The 27,761-nt window shown below is 35.3% G+C and overlaps 1 protein-coding gene across 2 annotated transcripts in view; it reads right to left on the bottom strand.

The window, feature by feature from the left end:
• The window catches only part of Dhx15 (DEAH-box helicase 15), a 158,389-nt gene that overhangs the window by 34,990 nt on the left and 95,638 nt on the right, over positions 1 to 27,761 (bottom strand). For both annotated transcript variants that reach the window (XM_090404090.1, XM_090404089.1), the window contains exons 9-10: positions 25,342 to 25,533; positions 2,567 to 2,689 (exon numbers count right to left, since the gene is read on the bottom strand). In XM_090404090.1, coding sequence (XP_090260216.1) covers positions 2,567 to 2,689; positions 25,342 to 25,533 — 315 coding nt within the window. The remainder of the gene's footprint in view (positions 1 to 2,566; positions 2,690 to 25,341; positions 25,534 to 27,761) is intronic.

Raw genomic sequence — 27,761 nt, 5'->3', positions numbered from 1 at the left:
GACAAACATATTGCATCCATATTCTTAAAAAAATATGGTATTCCATTCCCTGGCTTTCAAACTACTTCTGTTTTGCTTCACTCCTAACACTATAAATCCTCAATACAAATCCTTCCTCTCAATATATTATACTGAGAGGGAGGATTTGCATTGAGGACTGTCTTGCATCAACTATTCCCAGCTTTTCCTTAATCACGCAAGACCACAACACCCATACATAGTTCAACTATAAACATATTGAACCATCTTGTCATCTTTCTCCTTCATTGTGTCTACATCTGTTCTTTGGTACAGCTTTTCCCATACTGTTTTTCCAATGAATTACAACCCTCATCTTTCCAAGAAACTTTTTAACAGATTCCTTCTTTCTTCTTAACTGCCTGTTCCAAACACACACAACATGCAAAGTTAAAAGATGTTGTATTACGCATCTTTTAACTTCACATGTTGGATCAAAAACCCCAGTCTGATTCCTCTGTACATGGCTTCTTTTAACACAAGATGTTCTTTTAGAAGATATACTACACAGCGGGTGCAAAATATTGCAGAATCGTCCAAGCAATAAAAATTAAAATGCATACTTCTTGATCACTGAAAACTTTTGATGTAATTTCACAATTTAGTGGCAGGAAATGCATTTACTATATTCCATTCAATCTGGAAGGAAATAGACTGCAATAGCTTTATTTAATGACCTGGAGTTCAAAATTGCCCGAGTTCAGTGAAAATGAACTGTTAATGAAGTTAATAAACATCAGCTTAATACAAAGTACAAAAACTGGAACAAACATTATTCTGCATATCTTCTGATATATTTTAGAATCAAGTTAAGAAGCAGTAAGTTAAAATCCAATGAAATAGGAATATCCAAGCTTTCAGAAAAATAAAAAGGAGTAGTTCATTATTTCAATGGAAAAACAGAACAATTTTTAGCATTTTATAAAACTTTCCGGTTGTCCATAAATTCAAAATTATAAACTCAGACAGGTTCTCTGAGAAGACAAAATTATATGTAACAGGCATTATTGAAATTAAGACATTCATTTTTCAAGAATAATTTTTGTCATTTGCCTTTTTTTTTTTTTTTTTTGCAAATTTATTAAACAATGCATACCAACATAAATAGTGCAACATTAAAAATGCCATATAAATCAAAATAACATGAAATATCACCAATATTAACTTGACACATAATAAAATATATTAATATGAATGCAGAAAACAATGGAGATTAATTATAACCAACTCACACTATAAGCAAACTCATAGGGACTGGAAAGAATTCAAGTGAATTAGTTTAATTGAATAACTTAGAGTTCAAAATTACCCGAGTTTGCTATAATGGATGATTTGCCATAATGAATTTCCTTTCCTTCCAAATCTACAAAATTTAAATTCAGATTCTTGTTATTCTCAACTATTTCTCTAAAAATGAAATCTAATCCCGAGAACCAGTATTTTGGCATGAACACAGCTTGTTCCTATACTATTGTATAGTATTGAATATATATGTATAGAAAAATTGTGTGTGTGTGTGGTGGTGGTGGTGGGGAAACGCAATGTTTCTTATTCTCAATGCTTATCTAAATCTCATCTGAAGAAACAGCATTGTCCTTAAAGGCTTTGGTCAAGACTACTTTTTGGTGGTATTTACTGCAGTGAGAGTTGACTATAATTACATTTTTTTTTTGCAATTGAAGCATGCATATATATATATATATATATATTGATGCTCTTATTTATGATAATGCATACCAAGAATCAAACATAATAGCAAAAAAAAAGAGTATAAAAGTCTGCTAAGGGATAATTTTTTTCACTCTTTATACTTTTAATTCTTGAGATGAGATACAAAAAATGGTAACTAACGAAAACAGAGTATTTGATGATTGTCACATCATCGATAATTTTTTTACTGTTTCTCTATGTTATTCAGATATGATCAATGTTATGTCTTATCTCCTTTTAAGATAAACTTGAAAGGAGGTAAGACATAAAATTTGAATGCATTAATGCTTATGTTTATTATTCACAATAACAATAACAAACTATTTTATACAACTATTCTGATATGTATTTAACTGAAATGTATGTAGTTTCTTGCAATGAAACTTCCAGAAAAATTTTTCTAGAAGCAATTCAAGAAATGAAGACTATGTTAGAGAATTGGACTGATGTTGACAGTCGCCACTTTTTACAGAGTGAGTTTACAGTAGCAAGTTAGTTCAAGTGGTAGTAAACTGTGCTGAAGAAACCTAAATTTGAAAATTCTTAAAGCTTAACAAAGAGCAATTCTTTTTTCTTAGAAAAATTTTGATTGGATATGTGCAAGTATTCCTTATATTTAAACTTACATTCTGTGTGAGAGAGAGAGAGAGAGGGAGAAAGACTTTATATGACTTTTTTTACATATTAAATACTTTACCACCTATGTTTTACAGTTTTCTCTTATTCCAAAACATTAAGTAAATGAATGAATTTGGTTAAAATTTACAGGAAATTAATACTGCATTAAAAACTCATTACATAAGAAAATATTAAAATGAAATAAAATATTGGGACTTACTTTGCTTGAAAGCATGGTACACATTCAGTAACGTCAGGTGGTCTCCATCGATGTGGGCAAACCTCATCTTTGCTTCATCTGCAGCCTTCTTTGCTTCATTAGGTCGCACAAAGCACTGTGGAACTAAACAGTGTTGGGTGGGGGGGCCGCAATAATAATAGCGACCCCACATCCACTGCACTTAGTGGAAGTAAAGTAGCAGAAAACCAAGGCTAGCCACCTTCACAGGGAATGGCTGGCCCAGGAGATATGTAAAGTGTACATGATGGGCCTCTTCCCCAGTACTTACAATTTATTCAATGTGAATAAATATTTAGCATTTTGCTCAGTAATTCATCTAAAACAAATATGAACTACTGAAAAACATATCTTAGCCATTTTTTTGTGTTCAAATTCTCTTTGCCAAATTAAATTTTTGACTTAAATTTAGATTTTGTAATGTACTGGGTTCAAATATTAAAACACAAATATAAATTAATAGTGGTCACTAGTTAAAATAATTTAGAATACTATTTTATATATATGATTATGATTTTATAACATTAAAACAAACTATTTCACTAATAATACACATATATTTGTAAATTAAATAAACATTATTAAACATCAGAAAGTGATTGAAATGTTTGCCTTACTCATGAAAAGATCCTATTTCATTCTAACAGAAACATACACACACGATAGACATGCGACCACCACTATAATGAAATGTGCTATAATGAAGTACAAAAAAGATCTGGCCTAACACTTATAGAACCAATGCTATTTTAAGCTCACTATTGTAAATGATAAAAAGCACAAAACCCTTCATGATCTTGAACTAAATTTCTTCACAAACTATATCTGTTGGGATTAATGCTGTGAGAAATACTACAACCGTTTGCATTTTGTATTAAAACTAGAAAATAAAGAAAAGCAAAGATGAATCTAGATTTTTTTTCCCTGCTTTATACAGTCATTTCATATTTGGTATCTTATTATTAAAAAAAAAAGTTTTCAATCTTTGGACTGACAGAAACAAAATCAAATTCATATTGTGAACCAAATGTAAACAAAATTTTATTAGCTATAGCAAACCGACACATAGCACTGTTGTGTTATTGGTCCTGTGACTTTTCATGTGTGGGGGTGGTTATAAAATAAAGAAAAATAATCAAATAAAAAAAAAAAAAAAATTGACCACCATACTTTTTTTTAACAATGTACACTGCAACTTGAGAAATAAGGCTTATAAATACCTAACATATTATAGCCAAGAAAACTTAATCCATACTGAAGAGTGATAAATTTCGTTTAAAAACTATAGCTGAGATCAGTAAATAAAGGAACTGGCTGAAAATCATAGAGTACACAAAATGACAATATGAAAAAATGCAAACAATTGGACAAAAAGAAACAAAAGTATGAAATTATAAAATTGAAATTATTCACAGAACTAAATATGTGCTGTTTATACCATTAAAATCAAAAATAACCTGACAACTTCAGTAAGAAGTCAGCTAACTTTATCACTGGTCACTTCCCTCTTAAGTCAGTCTAAAATGGAAGGATAGTGTCATTGGCACAGCTGGTGTGAACATAGTGATGGATAATGTTATCTTAAAGCTGTAAATTAAAGACATGTGATATAATATGCAATATATTTTCTTTTAAAATTGGAATACCATGAGTAGGCATACTAATAATAAAAATAGAAGACAGAAAACTCACATGGAAAATTTTCCATTTGTTTCACAGGCATATTCAAGTACAGGAATAGAATAGCAATTTAAACAATTAAAAAATTCCAAAAGGCACCACCATAGTAGCTACAGTAATGTTAAAAAAAAAAAAAAAAAAAGTTAACATTTTCATAACTCAGAAAAAATTTATAAATACATACATAATTAAGAAAGATTAGCAGACTGAAAAAGGTACTATCCTTCCTTAAGAAGATAAACAAAGATCACTGGATCTATTTAAGTTTGAGGAATGGAGCAAAGATTCATAAGTTTTTTCCCCCCTTTAATAAAAATGTTCCATAAGAAATCAGCTCTTGTAAAAGATTCTTATTCAAGAGAATCTCAGTGTCGTGCCTGGTGACGTTAGCATGTTCAGCAGGCTCAATGTATGTTCTTCATGACGAATAAAAGATGTCCCAGAATGTCTGTAAGATAAGCCACAGGAGCAAGGAATCTGGTAAACGCACAGAAAAGCAAGAGGAGGAAGCTTTTCCTTAGAAGACAGACAAATAGATGTTTCTAAGAGGATGTAAAAAGCCACAAAAATGTTCACTACCTGTGTATTTATTTCCTAGAGAGAGAGAGAGAGAGAGAGAGAGAGAGAGAGAGAGAGAAGGGTCTTTTTTTTTTTTTTTACTTAGTCACCATGATGGACCTTGCACCATTATAAATGATTCTCTGGTCCTTGAGGGTGAGGGAAATTACTACTAGATACATTCTGTTATATGGAAAAACATCAGAATTCAAAAAATCGAACCGAAAAACTGTCGCAAAATCTTTATTATATGATTGAGATGTTCCTCCATGCAAGGGCAAAGGTTCATCCAGTAATGGATTATGTACTATGTGAAGACGTAGGCAGGACATTTATACTCTATAATAAAAAGAAAAACTTTGTTGGAAATGGGGGGGGGGGGGAATTATGCAAACCCATAAATAAAAAATATAATGAAATATTTTCCTGAAAGAATGACAGTTTTATGCAGATGATGTTAACTCTCTATTCTTTATATACCACAGCAAACATTTCATTCATTTTCTAAAAAACTGAAAATTTAGAGAAAAAAAGTAACATTTAATCACATTTCAAATAGAAATTATTTTAAAATAAAATGAATCATACATTCTTTTAATTATCATAAAAGTTTGCACCATTTGATACTTTTGTTACTACTAAACTGTTAAGTTCTCATGGAAAGGCTTAAACTGTTAAGATCCTTTGATAATGAACCGTGAAAAAAAAAATCCTCATCAAAAGTGGTTAATCAAACTACAACTAGTAAAGCATAAATAAATATAAAGCTTTAATTTTAATCTAAAAGAGCAATGGGAAATATACAAGTTTTTGCCAGTATCATGTTCAATAATGCTGTTAAGCTGTCAAACGTCTTATTATTAGCAATCATTATGCGATGAGGTTCAGTTTTCATTACACAACCAGATCCTTATATTATCCCTAAAAGCAATTATTTCTTTAACAAGATTTAAGTATTCAATTGCATAAGACTGAAATTAATGAAGGATATAATTACTCTGACAAAACCCACAAATCTGTTATGGTCTTCTCTTCTGATCATAATTAAATTTTAAGTGTGTGCAGCTTCAGTAGCGATTATGGAAAATTAAAAGGCTATTTAGGCAATTTTTTTTTTTTTTTAGTGAAGATGGTAAATAAATATGGAAATAAACAGAATTAGCAAAGTAAGTATGGTAGGAAGTCAACTGAATAAATTTATAAATAAAAGAAATTAGTCAAAAACACTAAACTAGCTACATACAAGACTGTTTCAACCAATTTTAACTTATGGATCTGAGAGCTGGATTAGAAATAAACAACATGATCAAACACTGGGGACTACAAACGAGCTCTGAGAATGATCACAGTAGTGAACAGATGACAGAATCATTAAAAATGAGGATATATGAAGGAACTTAACAGTGTTAGCAGGAATGTGTGAGCAGAGCTAATCTTAGCATGGTCACTTAAACAGAATGAGAGGAAAGGGTTAGCAAAACAAGTTTATCAGGATGGCAGGAAAAAGACTCAGATGAAGACCAAGATCTAGGTAGATCAACCCTGCTTTAAGTATACTACAAAAATTCTTTAAAATATTTGTCTTTCTTTTAAAACACCTTCCCCTGTCCTCAATAACATACCAATCACTAGACAGAATGTTAGCTCCTTGGACTGACATCTCCTTCTAGCCTTTTCTAACGAACACATCACACCAAAAGTTTCCTTACCATATAAACATCAGGCATTATACAGTTCTCTGTTACTTTCTGCTCAAGGTGATACTTTCTCTCTGACTTTTAATATACAAGACTTGTGGGGACTAAGGAAACAGGTTTTTATAGTGAATTTCCTTTGGCACAGTACTGATGGAATGAGACTTTTCAGCTATTAGGCTAATGCCTATTATTCCCTTTATTGAGTAGGCAAGGCCGTTTTAGCCCTAACTTTTGGAGACTGAGTGGGCAGTTGAATCTCCACTAGCAGCCAATCAGAGATAGCTGGCTCAAGGATATCACTAATTTTAAGCGCCACCCAGTGAAGAGACAGCAGACATTAATAATAATGCAAAATTTGTAACGTCTGAAAATAGTGTTAGTTCTACAGTTGATTTTCTTGAGTTTCTGGGAGAAAAAAATGCATTTGCCCATGTCAGAGATCAACTAACTTGGGAACCTCTCAAACAAAGAAGAAATGTTCCTCCAGCTGGTGACTACAATCGAACTTAGCATGCTCTCTTGTTGGGCAGCCTAGCGCCGAGGAGCACAACCACTGAGCTACACGGGCTCTTTAAGACTTTTCCGTAGTTTGCTAAACGAGTAAAGTTACTATAGGTGTTTGCCGAAAAATGATTGTGGATATTGATCAATGAGCAGATATGATTTTTGTTTCTCCTTCATTCATGCAATATCACAGAATTAAATGTATATGATTTGGATATCATACCAATGTAAGATGTTTGCTGCACAATTTCTGCACTGTTTACTAAAGCTCTTTGTTTCTCTCCAAATTCACTCAATGAATGTTTTATATAACCTAAATATAACCTAAATCTTTTCTCAATAACATACACAGAGTGGTATGAGAACAAAAGCCCAGAAGTGGCTTCAAAAAGTTATGTTTGGTCTTTAGAGCATTCAATTGTGGATAATTTCATGGTAATTCAACCCAAAATACTGATATACTATGTATGGATTTATAGCCCTTGATGGAGGGATTCACATTATTAAAAAAAAATGTCAAGTATTAAATTATCAAAATGCTTAAATTGATATAAAAAATGGTTTTTCTACTGCACATAATGCATATACTTACAGAACACTAAGAAAATTACAAGAAAACTTTACATTACTACTAATGCCCCATCAATTTTCCTTCAAATTAATCTTATCTGTCAGATTTAATATTTCAGTCTTTTAAGGCTCATCAATACACTTTTAACTGTATTGATGAGCCTAGATCTTGGTCTTTTGGATCTTTTTCCTGTCATCAATTCTGCTTTGGTGTCCTTTCTCCTTTCGTCTATCATTCTAATTAAGTGACGAACCACTTGAGATTAGCTCTGCTTGCATATTCCATGAATGCTAGCAATATCAAGTTCCTTCCTAATATCTAATATCTTCAATTTCAATATAGTTATACTTATTGCTTTCTGTTTATTCTTCGAATTTTTCTCTCTCTCATCTGAGATCTTCAGTCTGATCAAGTGTTTTATTTCTAACTTGCTTTCAAATCCATAATTTAAAACTAGTTTGAAACAGTCCTGCATATTCTTGTGCGCTGAAAGAAATCAGCATGAAGTTACTGCTTCTCAACAATAACATCTGCATGGTTAGCCGAGTGGCTATGGGCTTCACAACCATGCCTCGGAAAGTAGCGTCCTGGGTTCAATTCCCATCGCTGACATAAGAAACTTAGGATCTTTCTCAGACATAGTCAAGTTAGTCAGTCTTTTGGATGTGGACTGCAAGGTTTTTCTCCCCAGTGTTTCATCTCACATGAAACACTGGGGTGTTTCATCCCACAACATTAAACTTGTATACAGCAAGTTTAATGTCGACTACTTTCTCTTATGTTCCATATAATTTATGCAGGTGACTCCAGAATACCAGCTTTGTTTATTCCATTTTGAATGTCCATATTTAACTTGCCATCTTCATTTAAATTGGTGCCAAAATAACTGAAAGGTGTTACTTGTTCTGTAAGTTCTCTACTCAGAATGCAGGAGATGTTATCAGTGGTCTCTTGCTAATTTCATAGTCTTATTGCTGATTTTCATGCTTAATTTGTTACAGCTGTCATTCAATTTAGCCAAGGAATCTGTAGACTTGAACTGAGTGAGAGAGAGTGTGCACACACCCATGTATGCACATATATACACACAAATAACAATGGAGGTAACATGCACACTTGTCTCTCACCTGTTTAACAAACCATCTTTCTATATCCCCTTCAATGCTAACTGCTGATTTGAAACTCAAATATAGACAATGTATTGCTCAATATAATATCCATTTACATCATATAATTGTAGCATTCTAAATGGCTTTTGTCTTGGCACTTACTTGATCATCTTTCCAAATCTGCAAAGCAATTAGAAATCCTTATTATACTCCCATGATATTTTAGCCTCTTGGAGCAGAGCTCTCCATTACCAATTACCCTTTTGACCAAGTTTCTGAATTATGCAGAAACTTGGTCAAAACTTTTATCTCCAAATATGAATATCATCTACTCCTGCTGCTTATCCACATTTCAGATTTTTTGTAACATTTTCTACCTCAAGTATTAATATATACTCCAAACTACATTCCTTAGGTATATTTTCCATCATATCTTGTTTCATTTAAAAATCTTTCACATAAGTTCAGACATACAGAATATCTTTCTATTATCTCCTGCATATTCTTGTGCGCTGAAAGAAATCAGCATGAAGTTACTCCTTCTATACAATAACATCTGCATGGTTAGCCGAGTGGCTATGGGCTTCACAACCATGCCTCGGAAAGTAGCTTCTTGGGTTCAATTCCCATTGCTGACGTGAGAAACTTAGGATCTTTCTCAGACATAGTCAAGTTAGTCAGTCTTTTGGATGTGGACTGCAAGGTTTTTCTCCCCAGTGTTTCATCTCACATGAAACACTGGGGTGTTTCATCTCACAAGCAGGCAAACTTGCCTTGAGAACTCAACACTTTTCTACAGACAAAGAATACACTGGGAGGCATAGTGCTAATCCTTGTGTGCAGTTGCAATTAAATGAATAGAAAACCCTCAACACCACAAGGTAAAAGAGGGAAAAAGGAAGAACAACAATAGCATCAATGAGACTTAATGTATCTTCATTTCATATGAACTTGGGAATTTCTTTGTTCTTGCACACAGTATTATAGACTAGTCTCAGTAGTCCAGTTCATAGGGATAAAATTAAGCCCCCCCCCCCCAACCATCATCATCATCATCAAATTCCTGCCATGTATCCTCAAGGGGTGTACAGGATATGACAGTACTACATGAAAAAATTACACCATTACTAACTTCCTATCTACAATTTTCCTCCAAATCAGTCTATTACTTGTCAAGACTCCAACATTATCAGATCTTATATTTCTATCGTCTAAGGCACTTTGTACCGTATCAATCCACCTATATCTTGGTCTTCCTCTGGGTCGTTTTCCTGCCAACCTGGCAGAGAACACTTGTTTTGCTAATCTTTCCTCTCCCATTCTATTTAAGTGACCATACCATCTGAGATTAGCTCTGCTAACGCATTCCTGGATGCTGACAATGTCAAGTTCTTTCCTAATATCCTCATTTTTAATATGATATTGCCATTGATACCACCTGTTCACGCCTCTAATCTTTCTCAGGACTCTCATATCTGCGGTCTCTAGTCTTTGGTCAAGTGTTTTACATCTGACTCAGCTCTCAGATCCATAAGTTAAAACTGGTTCGAACACTGTCTTGTATACAGCTAATTTAGTGTTCCGACTAATTTCTCTCTTATTCCATATGAATTTATTCCATTGACTTCCCACCATACCAGCTTTGCTGATTCTGTTGCCTATTTCTATATTTAATTTACCATCTTCACTAAAAATCGTGCCTAAGTAGCTGAAATGTTTTACTTTGACAGGTTCTCCATTCACAACACAGTTGACATTTTCAATGATTCTGCCTATTTTCATTCTCATTGTCTTTTTATTGCTGATCTTCATACCATATCTATTACAACAATTATTCAATTTAGTCAAAGAATCTTACAGACTTGTAGCAGATTTATTTAGAAGTATAACATCATCTGCATTAAGCAAAGCGATGACATTAACATCTCCAATTTTGATATCATGTTTAATACCACTTTCCTCAATATAGATAACGAATAACAGAGGGGATAATGTACATCCTTGTCTCACATTAGATTTAACATTAAACCATCTTCCTGTACTTCCTTCAATTCTAACTGCTGACTCACAACTCAAATAAAGACTAAGTATTGCTTGATATAATGCCCCATTGACACCATATAACTGCAGCGTATTGAATAGCTTCTCTCTTGGCACCTTGTCATATGCCTTTTCCAAATCGACAAAACTTAAATACAGATCTTTGTTATATTCCCATGCTTTCTCGACTATTTGTCGTAAAGTGAAGATCTGATCCTGACAGCCTCTATTTGGCCTGAATCCAGCTTGTTCTTCACCAAGCTTTTCTTCCACAATTCTTCTCAACCGTTTCTCAAGTATACTTGCATAGATCTTGCCAGGAACACTCAGTAGGGAAATACCTCTCTAATTCTCACATTCAGTTTTATTTCCCTTTTTATATATGGGTACTATGAGAGCTCTACTCCAATCATCGGGAATTCGTCCCTCTGTCCAGGCTTTCTGAACTATGCAGTGCAGCCACTGTAAGACTCTTATACCACCATACTTCAGCATTTCTGGTCGAATATCATCTACTCCTGCTGCCTTTCCACATTTCAAGCCTTTGATGGCTTTTTCTACTTCAAGTATGGATATGTATTCCTGACTGCATGCCTGGTCAGTGTTTTTTATCACTGTGCTGTCATCACTGCTTGTTTCATTTAGCAGTTTTTCAAAGTAATTACTCCATACTTCAAGGATATCTTTTTCTCCTGTTTTCATTTCACCTTTATCATCTCTAATTCCTTTTACAGCACTCTTTCCTCCATTCCTAAGCTTCTTCAACAACCTCCAGAATATTTTGCCACCTTCTTGATATTTATTTTCTATATTCTTGCCAAAGTCCTCCCATGACTTTTGTTTAGCTAGTTTTACACATTGTTTAGCTTTCTTACATTTGTCTCTGTATTCTGTAAGAGTAAAAGCTGACTTATTTGCCAGGAACTTTTGATATGCTTTCTTCTTTTCCTTCACTGCTTCTTTAACTTCCTGTGTCCACCAGGGAGTTCTGATTTTTTTATCCTTGCACACAACCTCACCACATGCCTCTCTGGCAGAATCAATCAATGTTTCCTTCAGAGTTTGCCACTGAATCTCCAAGGTTTGATTCCTGTTCTCAAACTCTTTCATTTTCTTTTCAATAATATCCCACCCAACCAAGCAGCTGAATACATACTTTAAAATGTTTTACCAATTATCTTCAAATTTAAAAGCATTTGTCATTCATCAGCCAATTTTTGCTTTGGAGATCTTAATTCTGATTTCTTGCTTGTTACTAACACCAAATTCCCATGTGCAAATAATACTTTAGCAAAACATTCCATGTGATCAAGTACATCTCCATGTGATTTGCTACAATTGACAAATTACTTCATTTGGCCATAGCAGAAAAAATGCATTTTTCTTAGAATAATATTTATCTTGATAATGTCGTCGTTTCATAAATAAATCTAGTTAACAATAACTGAGAATTAACACATTTTTAAATTTACAAATCAAAGTGATTTGTAAATTTAAAAACTGCTAAAACTAGTAATTTTTCCAAAATAGCATTTAAGTAACAAACTGATAAGAAGGGGTGGTGTGTGTGTGTGTGTGTGTGTGTGTGTGTGTGTGTGGAGGGAGATAACTGCCACATAGAAATCATTCATAAATGAATGAAAGTGTTGTTATGCTGCATACGCTATTATCATCTGATTTAAAATATACAGAAAGCAAAACATGTCGGTATTTGATAAGAAACAAACATTAAATCCTAGTTGCTACTGACCAGCATTTATCTTGTTTCAAAAGAACATCATCATCAAATTCCTGCCATGTACCCTCAAGGGGTATACAGGATATGATAGTACTACATGAAAAAAATTACATCATTACTAACTTCCTATCTACAATTTTCCTCCAAATCAGTCTTACTTGTCAATATTCCAACATTATCAGATCATATATTTCTATCGTCTAAGGCACTTTGTACCGTGTCAATCCACCTATATCTTGGTCTTATTCTGGGTCGTTTTGCAGCACAACCTGTCAGAGTACACTTGTTTTGCTAATCTTTCTTCGCCCATTCTGTTTCAATGACCATACCACCTGAGATTAGCTCTGCTAACGCATTCCTGGATGCCGACAATATCAACTTCTTTCCTAATAGCCTCGTTTTTAATATGATAATGCCATTGATACCACCTGTTTACGCCTATAATCTTTCTCAGGACTCTCATATCTGTGGTCTCTAGTCTTTGGTCAAGTGTTTTACATCTGACTCAGCTCTCAGATCCATAAGTTAAAACTGGTTTGAACACTGTCTTGTATACAGCTAATTTAGTGTTCCGACTAATTTCTCTCTTATTCCATATGAATTTATTCCATTGACTTCCCACCATACCAGCTTTGCTGATTCTGTTGCCTATTTCTATATTTAATTTACCATCTTCACTAAAAATCGTGCCTAAGTAGCTGAAATGTTTTACTTTGACAGGTTCTCCATTCACAACACAGTTGACATTTTCAATGATTCTGCCTATTTTCATTCTCTTTGTCTTTTTATTGCTGATCTTCATACCATATCTATTACAACAATTATTCAATTTAGTCAAAGAATCTTGCAGACTTGTAGCAGATTTATTTAGAAGTATAACATCATCTGCATTAAGCAAAGCGATGACATTAACATCTCCAATTTTGATATCATGTTTAATACCACTTTCCTCAATATAGATAACGAATAACAGAGGGGATAATGTACATCCTTGTCTCACACCAGATTTAACATTAAACCATCTTCCTGTACTTCCTTCAATTCTAACTGCTGACTTGCAATTCTAATAAAGACTAAGTATTGCTTGATATAATGCTCCATTGACACCATATAACCGTAGCGTATCGAATAGCTTCTCTCTTGGCACCTTGTCATATGCCTTTTCCAGATCAATAAAAATTAAATACAGATGTTTGTTATATTCCCATGATTTCTCCACTATTTGTCATAAAGTGAAGATCTGATCCTGATAGCCTCTATTTGGCCTGAATCCAGCTTGTTCTTCTCTTCCACAATCCTTCTCAACCGTTTCTCAAGTATAATTACATATATCTTACCAGGAACACTGAGTAGGGAAATACTCTATAATTCTCACATTCAGTTTTATTTCCCTTTTTATATATGGGTACTATGAGAGCTCTACTCCAATCATCAGGAATTCGTTCATCTGTACAGGCTTTCTGAACTATGCAGTGTAGCCACTGTAACACTTTTATACCACCATACTTCAGCATTTCTGGTCGAATATCATCTACTCCTGCTGCCTTTCGACATTTCAAGCCTTTGATGACTTTTTCTACTTCAAGTATGGATATGTATTCCTGACTGCATGTCTGGTTAGTGTATTTTTACCGGTGTGCTGTCATCACTGCTTGTTTCATTTAGCAGGTTTTCAAAGTAATTACTCCATACTTCAAGGATATCTTTTTCTCCCATTTTCATGTCACCTTTATCATCTCTAACTCCTTTTACAGCACTCTTTCCATTTCCATTCCTAAGCTTCAACAACCTCCAGAATATTTTGCCACCTTCTTGATATTTATTTTCTATATTCTTGCCAAAGTCCTCCCATGACTTTTGTTTAGCTAGTTTTACACGGTGTTTAGCATTCTTGCATTTGTCTCTGTATTCTCTAAGAGCACAAGCTGACTTATTTGCCAACAACTTTTGATATGCTTTCTTCTTTTCCTTCACTGCCTCTTTAACTTCTGGTGTCCACCATGAAGTTTTAATTTTTCTATCCTTGCAGACAACTCACCACATGCCTCTCTAGCTGAATCAATCAGGGCTTTCTTCAAGGCTTGCCACTGAATCTCCAAGGTTTGATTCCTGTTCTCAAACTCTTTCATTTTTTCTTCAATAATCTTTGTGTATTTTAGTTTACAGTTCACATCTGAGAGCTGCTCAACTTTTATTCGCTTTAAAACTTTCTTAAATGTTATTCTTTTCAATATGACATTCAATTTTTTCCTGCTCAAGACTAAATAGTGATCACTTCCAATTTCAAATCCTCTGTACACTCTGGTGTCCTGCACCAGGGAGAAAACATCACTATCAACAATAACACAGTCAATGAGACTTTTCGTATTCCTTGCCTTTTCTCTCCATGTGAATTAGTGCACATTTTTATGTTGGAACATGGTGTTAGTAATAACAAGTCCATGTCCTGAGCAGAAATCCAACAGATATTTGCCATTATTATTAGATTTGCTTTTTTCTCCAAATTTTCCCAAAATATTTTTGTATGTCTCACAATCATTTCCTACTCTGCTATTTAGATCCCCAATAAGGACCAACTTTTCCTTTTTCATTGTGTCAGTTGCTTTTTCTAAAGCTTCAAAAAATTCCTCCACTTCTACCTTAGTAGAACCTTCTGTGGGACCATGGGACAATTTTCAAGTTCCCCATTCTCATATTTGCCCACATCACTCTACTTGAGACTGCCTGCCATTCAAGAAGATTAGCCTCGTAGTTTGTGTTGAATACTATAGCTTCTCCTTATCCTTGATTGTCATTGCCTGAATATAACATGTTGTATTTATTGCTCAGAGAGATCTCACCAGTTTTTGAATTTTTTGTTTCATTCACCCCTATTATGTCGATCTGGTACTTATCTAATTCCTCAGCTAGCTCCATTTCTTTGCCATTGAGGCTTCTTATGTTGATAGTACCGATCTTTAACTCTGGTGATGTTGAGTTGGGGTGTGTTTTCAGATTTGTTCCAGTAGCTGATTTTCGCTGTTTGGCCTGGTTCCCTGGTGAAAACAATGGGGGGCCTTTTTTTAACCGGGTGACGCCCAAGCCGGCATGAAATTTTGTCATGTTGTACCATCATTTTTTATTTTGTTTAACCAATAAGAATACAATTTGGTCGGCTAAATCCCAAATTGCCAGCCCATCCTTGTTCGTTCAGTATCCAAGTAGATACCCAAAAGGGTGCACCACAAGAAAGTGAGGATTGGACATTAGGTCAGAAGCCCTGGTCGGTTCTCCGCATTCCTTTCAAGGCTACGTGAAGGTCTCCTCTCAGTTATACAGCTTTAACCCTTAAGCATCCTTGTTTATGGTCAATTAATTTTCACATTTATTTAAACACTTAAGATTATATAGACAGTTCTATTCAGATTAAATGACTGCCAATATTTATACACTGCATACCAGATACCCTCCCACCACAAAAATCACAACTGGGTAAAACTACTGTTTAGGATAGGTGAAATGTGTATTCATCAGAACTCGACAGCAATCAAATAAAGAATAAATGTTTAATAAGGTATATATAATTATATATACTCTATAACTCAGTGTATAAGATGATATTTCAATTAAAAATGAGGGGGGGTGAGGGTTTCCTTATATTCCAAGTATAAGATATGAACCTCAGAAGTCGGTAATGGAAGACAGCATCTAGCTCCAGGGGTGGCAAACTTTTTCTGAGAAGGGCTGAATAGTAAATATTTTACATGGTTGACCAAAGTATAAAATTGAGAATATTATGTATACTTATATACAAGAAAATAAAAAATAAAAAAATTTAGTAAATTTTGTTTTCTAACAGAATACAGAGTATAACTGCATACAAACAGATTTTTGGGAAATAGTGAGAAATATGGAATTCTTTTTATGAAACAATATACTTAATTGGGGTTCAAAATTAGTGTTCCCAATCATCAAAATCATTGATTGAAAATACTCATGAGATAAGGTCTATAATGAGATTCTAGATATTTCATTTAAGAAAATGTCTTTTCTGAGCCGTAATATAAACACCTACCAATATTCACCAACATAAACTCGTGATGTGCTTGTCTAAGGAAAACATGGCGCTCAAAACACTGTCAAGTTAACACTGAGTGTAAGCAGCATCAGCAGTGGTGGTGTGCAGCGACAAGAGTGCAACATGTGATCACTGCCACAGCAGCAATTGGCAATATGCAAATGAATGGGCATGGCTGTATTACATTAATGCTATTCTGTGATACTGAAATATCAATTTCATGATTCTGTCACAAAATTCATTTAAAAAACATCCTGAACTCATGTGCCATGCAATACCAGGTGGCAGGCAGGATTGGATTGTCGAGCCATAGTGTGCCGATTACTTGTCTAGTTCCTACAGTAACATACAGTGTAGTGGCGTTATAATAGACTCGTGTGCTATGTTCAACCAAGCTTTTTTGTTTGCATGTGGTCAATGGTTCATTGGCAAGTTTGTCAGTTCATTGTCATGGTATCACATTTGTCAGGATCATACAATTCTGACAAGAAACAACTGCAAAGGTCTTAACACTTTCTTATAGAGCTTACCATCTTTCTTGGTTGGTAGATTTACCATACGGAAAATGTGCAATAAGTTTTTTAAAATACCATAAAATTTTAGTCTAAAATTTTTCACTCTTTCTTAGAGAGTATTTGATTATGTCTATAATTTCAAGTATCATACGACCCTAATCATGGCTCCAACCCTGGTAGAGGTGAAACTCTACCACCTCCAATTTCTTTGCATCCTAGACAGAATTGAATTCAAAGCCTTCCAACAGCATCATCAATATGGATGAAGCTACAGCTCATCAGTTATAGAAAGTAAGAAAGTAATTTTGAAGCCAAGATCTACAGAAAATATAGACAAGTACTCATGGGCAATACCTTGACAGTGGTGGCACTGAATGCTTAGTTTGATAAAGAACAGTAGAAGGGCCACCATGGAAAAATTGGTAATTACACAAGGAACAATAAAAAATTATTAAAATTAAAGAATTACAGGGAAAACTTACAAGGAAAAATTATACTTATACTCATAATATGGGAGTCAACAGTCTGCCTAACAGGTCATTTCCATACAGTATATTTAAGGAAAAGATGGGCCATTCCTGAACTAAAAGATGCAAGAAAGGATCACATGAAATTTATAAGGGTAGAGTAAGAAGGCAATTGAACATAGAGAATAAGAAATGTGAACAGCAGCAACATGAATAAGCTGAAAATATTGAAAGGAAATTGCTCAAACAACTACAACATTGCTTGTAACTGAAGGCAGAACAGCTATAAGAAGCCGTTACACTAAAGATGACAAGACAGACTGCAAAACAGACAGCCTAAAAAATATGCTAAAAAATCAAAAATCTTGAAGGAAGTAAAGAAAGTGAAAAAAAAGTCAATCTCAGTTAATTTTAAGCTGAAGGGACTGAAAATTAACTCCAAATTAAATGCTGAAGTATATCAACATTTCCACAAATAATGGCATTTATGTTTATTACAGAGACCCAGGTGGTTACTACAGCAAGATTCCAGATTAGAAGAGGGAGAAAGTAAATGAACATGGAGAGTTTATTTACTCGTTTCATGGGAATTTTTACAAAAATATGTTTGTATTTCGTTTGTGATGTATTGAAAAAACTTTCAATGACTATCAATCTAGAATAATTTAGTATGGTAAAAACACCATTTTACTGTACAATTACCCTCGATTTAACGGACTAATAGGGATTAACGGGTGTCCATCTGTTACATTATACTGCAATTTTATCAATATTAGCACTGTAATAACAAAAAAAAATATTTTACGCACTTTTAGATAAGTTAATGTTCGATGTTGAGGTGCTTGGTTTAGGTAATCCTGCTTTGAAAAAACTATCAAGTTTTTTTGAACTTTTGAATTCTGCTGTTTTTTTATTAATCTTCTTCTTCTACAGCTTCTCCCACTTAAGTGAGGTCACTGTTTGCTATGAGTCTCCTCCACATCTTCCTGTCTTGGGCTGTCACCACATCCAAGTTCTTCATCTTCAAGTCCTCTTCTACCAGCTCTCTCCATCTCTTCTTTGGCCACCCGCGCTTCTGCCTTCCTTGCACATCCATCTGCATGACCCTTCTTCCCACATATTCGTCCTCCCTCCTCATCACATGACCAAACCATCTCAACGTTGCCTCCTGTATTTTCACTCCTAAGTTCATAACTTTCACTGTTCCCCTGACAGTCATTTCTCAGATGATCCTTTCTGGTCACACCGCACATCCACCTAAGCATTCTCATCTCTGTTACTTCCATCCTGCTGATGTTATTTTTCCTCAGGGCCACAGTTCTATAGCATATGTCATAGCTGGCCTCACTACTGTCCTATAAATTTTGCCTTTCAGATTGATCGGCACCCTCTTATCACATAACACTCCAGCCATCTCCCTCCAGTTCCTCCAACCTGCTTGTATCCTGCATCCCACTTCCTTCTCAGCTCCTCCATCTTCTTCCACTGTTGAACCTAAGTATCTAAAGTCTCTCACCTTCCTGATGACATTTCCTTCCAGCTCCAGATCTGTCTCCTGGCCACTGCACAACACATATACTCTGTCTTACTTCTGCTCAGTCTCATACCTCTCTCTTCCAGTACTTTTCTCCATCTTTCCAGTTTAGTTTCTGCTTCTTCTCTTGAATCTACACACAGCAAGATGTCATCTGCATACAACATTGTCCAAGGTGCATCTTCTCTCACCTCCTCTGTTACCACCTCCATCACAATATTAAACAGAAACGGACTTAATGCTGACCCTGATGAAAGCCAACTGTTACTTGAAAACTTTCTGTCTGTCCCAAACAGGTCCGTACACTTGTCTTCACATTTCTGTACATTTCCCGCACCAACCTGACATATTTCTCCGGCACCTTCTTCTCCCTCAGACACCTCCAGACTTCTTGCCTTGGCACTCTATCGTATGCTTTCTCCAGATCAATAAATACCAGATGTAGCTCCCTTTGTTTCTCTCAATATTTTTCCATCATCTGTCGTAACCCAAAGATAGCATCTGTTGTTGATCTACCAGGCATGAAGCCAAATTGTAACTTTGCAATCTCCACCTCCTCCCTCAATCTACCATCAAGAACCCTTTCTAGGATCTTCATTGTGTGGGACATCAACTTTATTCCTCTGTAATTTTTACAGTCTTGTGCATCCCCTTTACCCTTGTAGATGAGAACAAGAGCACTCTCCCTCCATTCCTCGGGTATATTTTCCTGTTGGCAAACTTTCATGAACAGGTCCCACAGCAGGTCAATTCCCTCTTCCCCCAGTGCCTTCCATGCCTCCACTGGAATTCTGTCGGGGCCCACTGCTTTTCCATTCCTCATCCTCTTCATGGCCTCCGTCACTTCCATTCTACTGATGTTCTGCACCATCCCCTCAGAAGGCTGCCCATCTCCTCTGTGAGTCCTTGCATTTTCCTCATTCAAAAGTCCCTCAAAGTATATTTTCCATCTGTTTCTTATGTCCACATCCCTCCATAATACTCTTCCTTCAGCATCTTTGATCTGCATCACATGTAAGATGTCCTTAGCTGCTTTATTTCTACATTTCGCTAGTTGGTAAATTTTTCTCTGTCCTTCCTTTGTTTCTAATTGATCATACAGATCTTGATATGCCATGGCCTTCGCCTGTGCCACAACTCTCTTGGCTTCTTGCTTTCTCTCTTTGTACACCTCTCTGTCCTCTTCCACTTTTGACTCATCCCACTTCTGCTTTGCCTTCCTCTTAGCTGTCACTGCCACTTGTACATCATTATTCCACCACCAACCCTCCTTCTGCTCTCTAATCTTTCCAGATGTCTCACCAAGCACCACGATTGCACAGCTCAGGATTACTTTTGAATTATGTTTCCACCAATCTTGTACACTTTCCAGTCCATCCGAAATCCTCTCTAACACTCTCTCCCTAAAACGATTCCTCACACTCTCCTCTTTTAAGCGAAACCACTTAATTGTCTTCATCCCATGGCAACCAGTGTAATAAAACTGCCGCAGAAAGTCACACCACACGACAAAAGAACCAAGCGATTGATGCGATCACATCCCAATCATTTGCCGAACATGTTTTATGAGCAGTGACTCATTTATGTCGGCTAAATTACTACGTTTTCCCAACGTATGATGGTCAAAATTTGTTAAAAATAACAGGAAATTAATAACAAAATATAACCTGTTAATTATAAGCAAATCTTGGTTAAAAGCATTTTAAAATTAACAGTGTTAATTTTCACATGTGACATACAGACCAGAAATTTTATCCATTAAATCCGAAGTTAGCTAAATAGAGGATATACCATATATGGAAAATGACTTGTGCACTGATTCAACCTCAAAAGGTTGAATGCATCTGGTTATGCATTTTTTCTAAGTAATTTAAGGAAATTACAACATCAACTAGGATATACATTAAAATAAATTTTAATATACTTCAGTATTTCGGCTAAGTCACGTTGCCATTTTCAAGAAACTTAAGAACAAGACACGTGCACGCAGGCACAACAAACAGTAAATGAGGAAGAAGCAGGAAGCTATTATTTCTCCTAAAGTCCTGATGGTGCCCCCTAGCAGGCAATGTTGTTATTCTTGGGCAACTGGGCTGAAGGTCTTTTGATGTAGGCTTCCCAAATTTGAGGCAGTCTCATGCAGCCAAATTTGTTGAGGTTTGGATTGTTTCTTAGGGTTGAAGCTGATTCCATGAAAAGCCTTTCATATTTGTATTTACTACGGTGTACTATCGTGGCTTTCTTCCATCGTATTCTATGGCAGGTATCCAACGCATGGTCAGCAAGACCAGAGTGGCTGTATTGGTGAAACCGGATGTAGTCCTTGTGTTTTGAAATTCTGATATTGGCTGTCCTGCCTGTTTGGCCAAAGTAGGACAGCTTTGATTCAACCTCAGTATCTTCTTGGGTCTAGTACCCACTAATCAGACATCAATAAGAGATCAAAACTAGTCTGGTAATAACCTTTCCCATAATTCATAGTAATATACACGTCTGAAAGGGAATGTGGGATAATGAACAAGCCTTGTGAAGTCAACAGCCTCTATATACAAGAAGCCTAGCCTTGAAGATACATCATGTAAACTGTTTGGTTATGCTCAAGTAAAGAATGAAACAAGAATGAACTTTCTTCAGATATAACCACTCGGCCTGGCTGGCCGAGTGGTTAGCGTATCTGCTCTCCAGCCAAAAGGATGCAGGTTCGAATCCCGTCGTGGGCATGAATGTTTGTGAGTGTCTGTGGAAATACTAGTGGTGGTGGTCGGCAGTAGATGGTGTTGGTGTAGTTGTGGTCAGTTGGTGGATTGTGCAGTGGAGACAGTTGTAGAGTAGGTGCCCTCCCTCAATGAGTCCTTGACTCCTTGGAGGTGTCAAATAATAATAATAATTCTTAGTCTTCATATTGTTTACACCTAGCATAAATTAATTCGTGTTTGAGGGTTTCCTTGTATTTCCTCTGAGTGACAGCCTAACAAAGTTTGTCTTTGCATGAATGTCTTATAGGAATAGCTCTCTGTAATGTTAACATTGAGAAGTACTTGGTGGAATGCAAAAACAACACTGTTGTTTATTTTCTTTAAAAGCATTTCTCTTACTCTTAATAAACAGATTAACTTTTTATGAGAGCTTTAAAGTGTTGATGAGAATCCCACCTGACTAAGCCTATCATATATGTGATAAAGATTAGTGAAAAACCCTTATCTAGAAAACAATCAAACAGTTATTTTCAGAGCATCTCATGCCTTCAGTAAGAAAGGAAGAGAGTATTCTCAGACAAGATGAAAATTTACTATGTAAGTTAACAGAAATGCAACAAGCCTACATGAACAGAACTACTGTCATCTAACAAACACAGAACAATCTACTGCATAACCAGTATAATTAGGGAGATTGAGCTGGTGTCATACCTTCCCGTAAAAGGGGGCTCACGGCCATTGAATTACTATATGAAATAAAAAAAATAGTTTTTTTTTCATCTTTGTATGCACCATTTTAAAGAATACTGTTTGAATTTCTTAAGAAATCAACTGAATGCATGAACCACCAAAACAATGAAATTCAGTGGATAATTCTAATAAGAATATAAGAAGAATAATTCTAATAAAATAATCCTTAAGAATAGCATGTCTTAATAAGACATGCAATTCTTAAGGATTATTTTATTTAATCTTTTCTTCTTGGCATATTTTAAGGATACTGAGAGAAATATTGTGCAAAAACTACATGAACATGGCAAAAAGATGAGTAATTCTGGAATCACTCGTGGCTATGTTAAAGTGGATGGGAATGTTGTAGGGAATTTGGCATGTTCTGTAAGTTTTATTTTGATCCTATTTGAGGATAGCACCTGCATAAATTACTATGAACAGGTTCTGTTCTCAAACATTTCAAAAAAGATAAAAATAACACGTGCATAACCCCCCACCCCACCCCCAAAAAAAAAATTTCCCAACCACTCCAACACCCTTAGATATTCAAGATTAGACCTCCTCTTGACAGAAACCCAAACTGCAGCTATATCAACTACAGTACACCTTTAATGTGTAAATATTTTTTTCTGACACAATGGTGGCCATACCTTTGTGAAATCCAACATTCTTGCTAGAAAATGCCTAATTTAGAATCCTCTACTATTGACTTCCAATTGCTGAAAGTCTTCTCCCATTCATTATACTTCATGTGTTGTATTTACCAGCTTCCAAACTCCAAAAGGCAATCTGATCTCATCAGCACTCCCCTTTTCCAACACCACTGCCCAAACAGGAAGATTATGAGCTCTCACAATATATATATATTTCTTTTTTCCCCCCCACTGGTTTTCCCTTTCAGGCACACCATAGAGATCACCTCTTCTCTTGACAACTGAGGTCACATCTTGTGAAAATTCCTTCTCACATAGAAAGCCCTCCCTCCAGCCACTTCAAACCTCATATTCTTGGGCACTAAGTAGTAGGTGAATTCCAGAACTTCTCTCCATGGTCAAGCTATTGTTTCACTCTTATCTCAATGACTGCTTTGGGCAAATTCTCAGAAATTATCCTCACCAGTATTCTACCCAAACTCTTTCCTTCCTTCCCCACTTTCCAACCATGGTTTAACAAAATCTTTTACAGCAAAAAGGCATCACAAAATATTAATTTATGCATTAGAAAGTCTTCCAGTCCTCATGGCATCTCTTCAACTGTGCTTAAATGTTATGCTCTAGAAATAACACCTGTCATATATCAACTCCACATTTTTTATATACTGGTGATACTAATTCCATTACCGACTACCTACCAACCACCACCTGAATCCCCTCCAAAATAATAGTCAACTTCTCCTCCATCTAGAGGTCTACCAATTAATCAGTTACAACCAGTACATGGCTAACCACTTAGCTTATATCACACATTGCTGAACACATGCTGTATACTCTTGACATTCACACAGTATATGATCATAAGACCTGCTTGATAAATTACCATTCTTTGGTATACCGGCAGCCTATAATTGAGTAGCAAGCTTTCTCTCTCTGTGTCCAAATTTCTCCAATGTACGAGTACTCCAGGGCTCTGCTCTATCACCTGCCATCTTTCTTCTATACATAAATGACCTACTTTTTATCACCACTAATCTTATCCACAGCTCTGCTAATGTTATTACACTTCATTTTGTCTTGCTTATTCAACAAGCCATATAGTGCTCAGACATTCTAAACTTCAAGATCATCTGTAACCAGTGACTTAAGCACTGATCTTTATACAGCTTTAATGGAGAAGGATAACCTGGTCACTTTAAATACAATCAAAAAAACAGTCTTACCTTCTGTTTCAAAAGAGATCTCAGCTTGCTTACCCTTACATTCAATAACACATAAATCATCTCCCCATGGACTGATGTTTACCACCAGCCTCTCCTGGCATAAACATATAACATCAATAATTTCCACAGCTTCTAAAAATCTAGGCCTTCGTTTGCACCAATCTACCCATCCCTAGAATGCTGTTCATGTTTGTAGCAGTGCACCTGAAACTGTTCCAAGAATTCTCTGTGCTGTCTAGAGAAGAGCAATTCACTTGATAGATTATCCTTCCCTCCATGACACTACCACTATCTAAAAGATGCAATATTTTAGCTTTATGTCTTTTCTACAGGTACTTACATGGAGATACTCCACTGAAATGACAACTATAATCAACTTTCTATCAGACCTACTAAAACAAGAGGCTATCCAACATCTATCCCCCCCCACACACACAACTTTCAACACAGTGAACCTGTTTCCCCTCATCCTTATTTATTCTCACTATCTTTTGAAATAGCTGCCCTCATGAAGTATTCTTACAACTACAACTTCTAACTCGTCAAGAAAAATGTCAATAGATTTCTTGCTTCCAAACCCTCAGCTGCACACTATACGTTCTCCAGTAATTTAGTGGTCTGTGTTAGGGACAGACACAGGTTTTCGAAATCCAATACTCATAGGGAAAGACAAACCTGACTGTTCAATGTATACATACACTGAACAGTCAGGGTTACTTTGGACTACTTTGCTGTCTTTAGAGGAAAAAAGCCACGCTTCAATGCTTGACAAAAAATTCCTCTTATCAGAGATAAGCCTTCAATTTTTTTTAATAAAACTAGCCATAACGATGTATTATCAATACAAAAATGAATTAATTACAGGGCAGGTGCGCTTTTCTCATTATAACTTAAATTTTGGTAACTTAAAATTCAGATCAATGCAAAACGATGAAGTACAAAAAGTCTACATACTTAAGTCAACAATATCTCAAGCCACATACCTGATAACATTGCTGTAATGGACAGTGTCTCATTTGAGCAATTGTAATCACATGATGCTATTAGCATTTTTGCTAACTGTGGATCTAAAGGAAATTCTGCCATTATTGATCCCAATTCAGTCAATTCACCATTATCATCAAGAGCAGCAAGATAATTCAATAACTCTAGAGCTCTCATAAGGGTTTCTGGAGCTGAAAACAATTAAACAAGGAATAATAATTATTTAATTCAAATACAGACTAATTATTTTAATAAAGATTTTTTTTTTTTTTTGGATATACAGATAAAAATTAATACAATAACAAAACCCATTCATTACCAAAAAACTAATAAGCATAAAAGCAAATCAAAGAACCCATACATAATTTGCATGCTACTTGCATTCAGTTTCAAGTCTATTTTCAAAAACTGAAATTTGAGCAACGCAGTGAATTCAAAGCTGCAATTAATTTTCAAAGTCAGAACAGTTATTCTTTGCCAGCTTTTAAGTGTAACCAGTTTTCCACAATGGATGTGTTTTTATTTGAATACCTACATGCAGAGGGGGTCAAGGGGATTTCCCCACCCCAAATGAAAAAACTAGAAAATTTTCCAAAAATCTTTTCTTAATTAAATTTTTTTTTTTATTTTATTTATTTATGTTGTGTCTTCTATTTCTATACTACTTATGAATTAGCGATCATTGCAGATGCAAAGTCATCGGTCATATGCAATGCGTAGTGTCTATTCTCAAATCATCTGCTCAACACCCCTCAACATTAAATCCTGAGTGTGCTACTGCTTTAAGGTATAGCAGAATGAGTAATATTGCAATAACATGCTATCAAATTGATTTCTCATTAAGTAGAGGGTTTTTAAAGTGTTTGAAGTTTATGCCATTTTCAGACCAGTCCTGGTTTACTAAATCCTCATAAAAAATAGAATTTTATAGCTGGTAATCTTCAAATGAAGATTACAGATGAGAGATTGTGACATTTATTTTTCTTAACACTTATGTGGCAAAGTTTTTTTTTTTTTTTTTGTAAAAAATTGAGATAATGTTCAAATAACCAATGCTGTGTTCATAGTCTATTTATTTACTTTGTGTGCATGTTTTACAGAAGCTATTTTGTCCCTCTGTATGCAAGTTATGTAACAACTCTAAGCAGATGAATGTAAATCAGATTTGATATTTGGAATACTCAGAAAAATTTATCTGCCACTTCCAATTTTTATTTCAGATAGACCATTTGTGAGACACAAAGCAAAGCATGCCAAAATTATATACTACAATAACTCTGTCCTCCAAGTGAATAAAGTTTAATATGAATAATTTTAAATCTTTAAAAGTCTGGGGTCATGCCAGTAAATAAGTGTTTATTTACTGTTTATCGTAAATAATTGTTTATCGTAAATTAGTAATGATGTAATTTTTCATGTAGTACTATATTTGTAGCAGTGCACCTGAAACTGTTTTAATATAATAATATCCTGTATACACTCCCTGAGGGTTCATGTCAGAAATCTGATGATGGTTCACAATTGAAGCTTGGCAAAAAAAAGCACAGTAATCCATCACAAAAACAATATATTGGTATTTGAAAGTGATGACAGCACAGTGGTAAAAACCACTGACCAGCATGCAGTCAGGAATACATAACCATACTTGAAGTAGAAAAAGCCATCAAAGGCTTGAAATGTGGAAAGGCAGCAGGAGTAGATGATATTCGACCAGAAATGCTGAAGTCTGGTGATATAAGAGTCTTACAGTGGCTGCACTGCATAGTTCAGAAGGCCCGGACAGAGGGACGAATTCCCGATGATTGGAGTAGAGCTCTCATAGTACCCATATATAAAAAGGGAATTAAAACTGAATGTGAGAATTACAGAGGTATTTCCCTACTGAGTGTTCCTGGCAAGATCTATGCAAGTATACTTGAGAAACGGTTGAGAAGAATTGTGGAAGAAAAGCTTGGTGAAGAACAAGCTGGATTCAGGCCAAATAGAGGCTGTCAGGATCAGATCTCGACAAATAGTCGAGATCTGATCCTGACAGTCGATCAGATCTGATCTGATGTCAGGATCAGATCTGATCCTATCAGATCTGATCCTGACAGTCGAGATCTGATCCTTGGCACCTTGTCATATGCCTTTGGAAAAGGCATATGACAAGGTGCCAAGAGAGAAACTATTCAATACGCTGCAGTTATATGGTGTCAATGGAGCATTATACAAAGCAATACTTAGTCTTTATTTGAGTTGTAAGTCAGCAGTTAGAATTGAAGGAAGTACAGGAAGATGGTTTAATGTTAAATCTGGTGTGAGAAAAGGATGTACATTATCCCCTCTGTTATTCATTATCTATATGGATCACATTATGAAGGAAAGTGGTATTAAACATGATATCAAAATTGGAGATGTTAATGTCAGCTCTTTGCTT

This window comes from Typopeltis vanoorti, chromosome 14, assembly GCF_054136105.1.
Source record: "Typopeltis vanoorti isolate ZY-2024b chromosome 14, IOZ_Tvanoo_1.0, whole genome shotgun sequence".
In the NCBI taxonomy this organism is placed as follows: domain Eukaryota; kingdom Metazoa; phylum Arthropoda; class Arachnida; order Uropygi; family Thelyphonidae; genus Typopeltis; species Typopeltis vanoorti.
The sequence above is the reverse complement of the archived record's forward strand: the minus strand, read 5'-3'. Positions and strand labels throughout refer to the sequence as shown.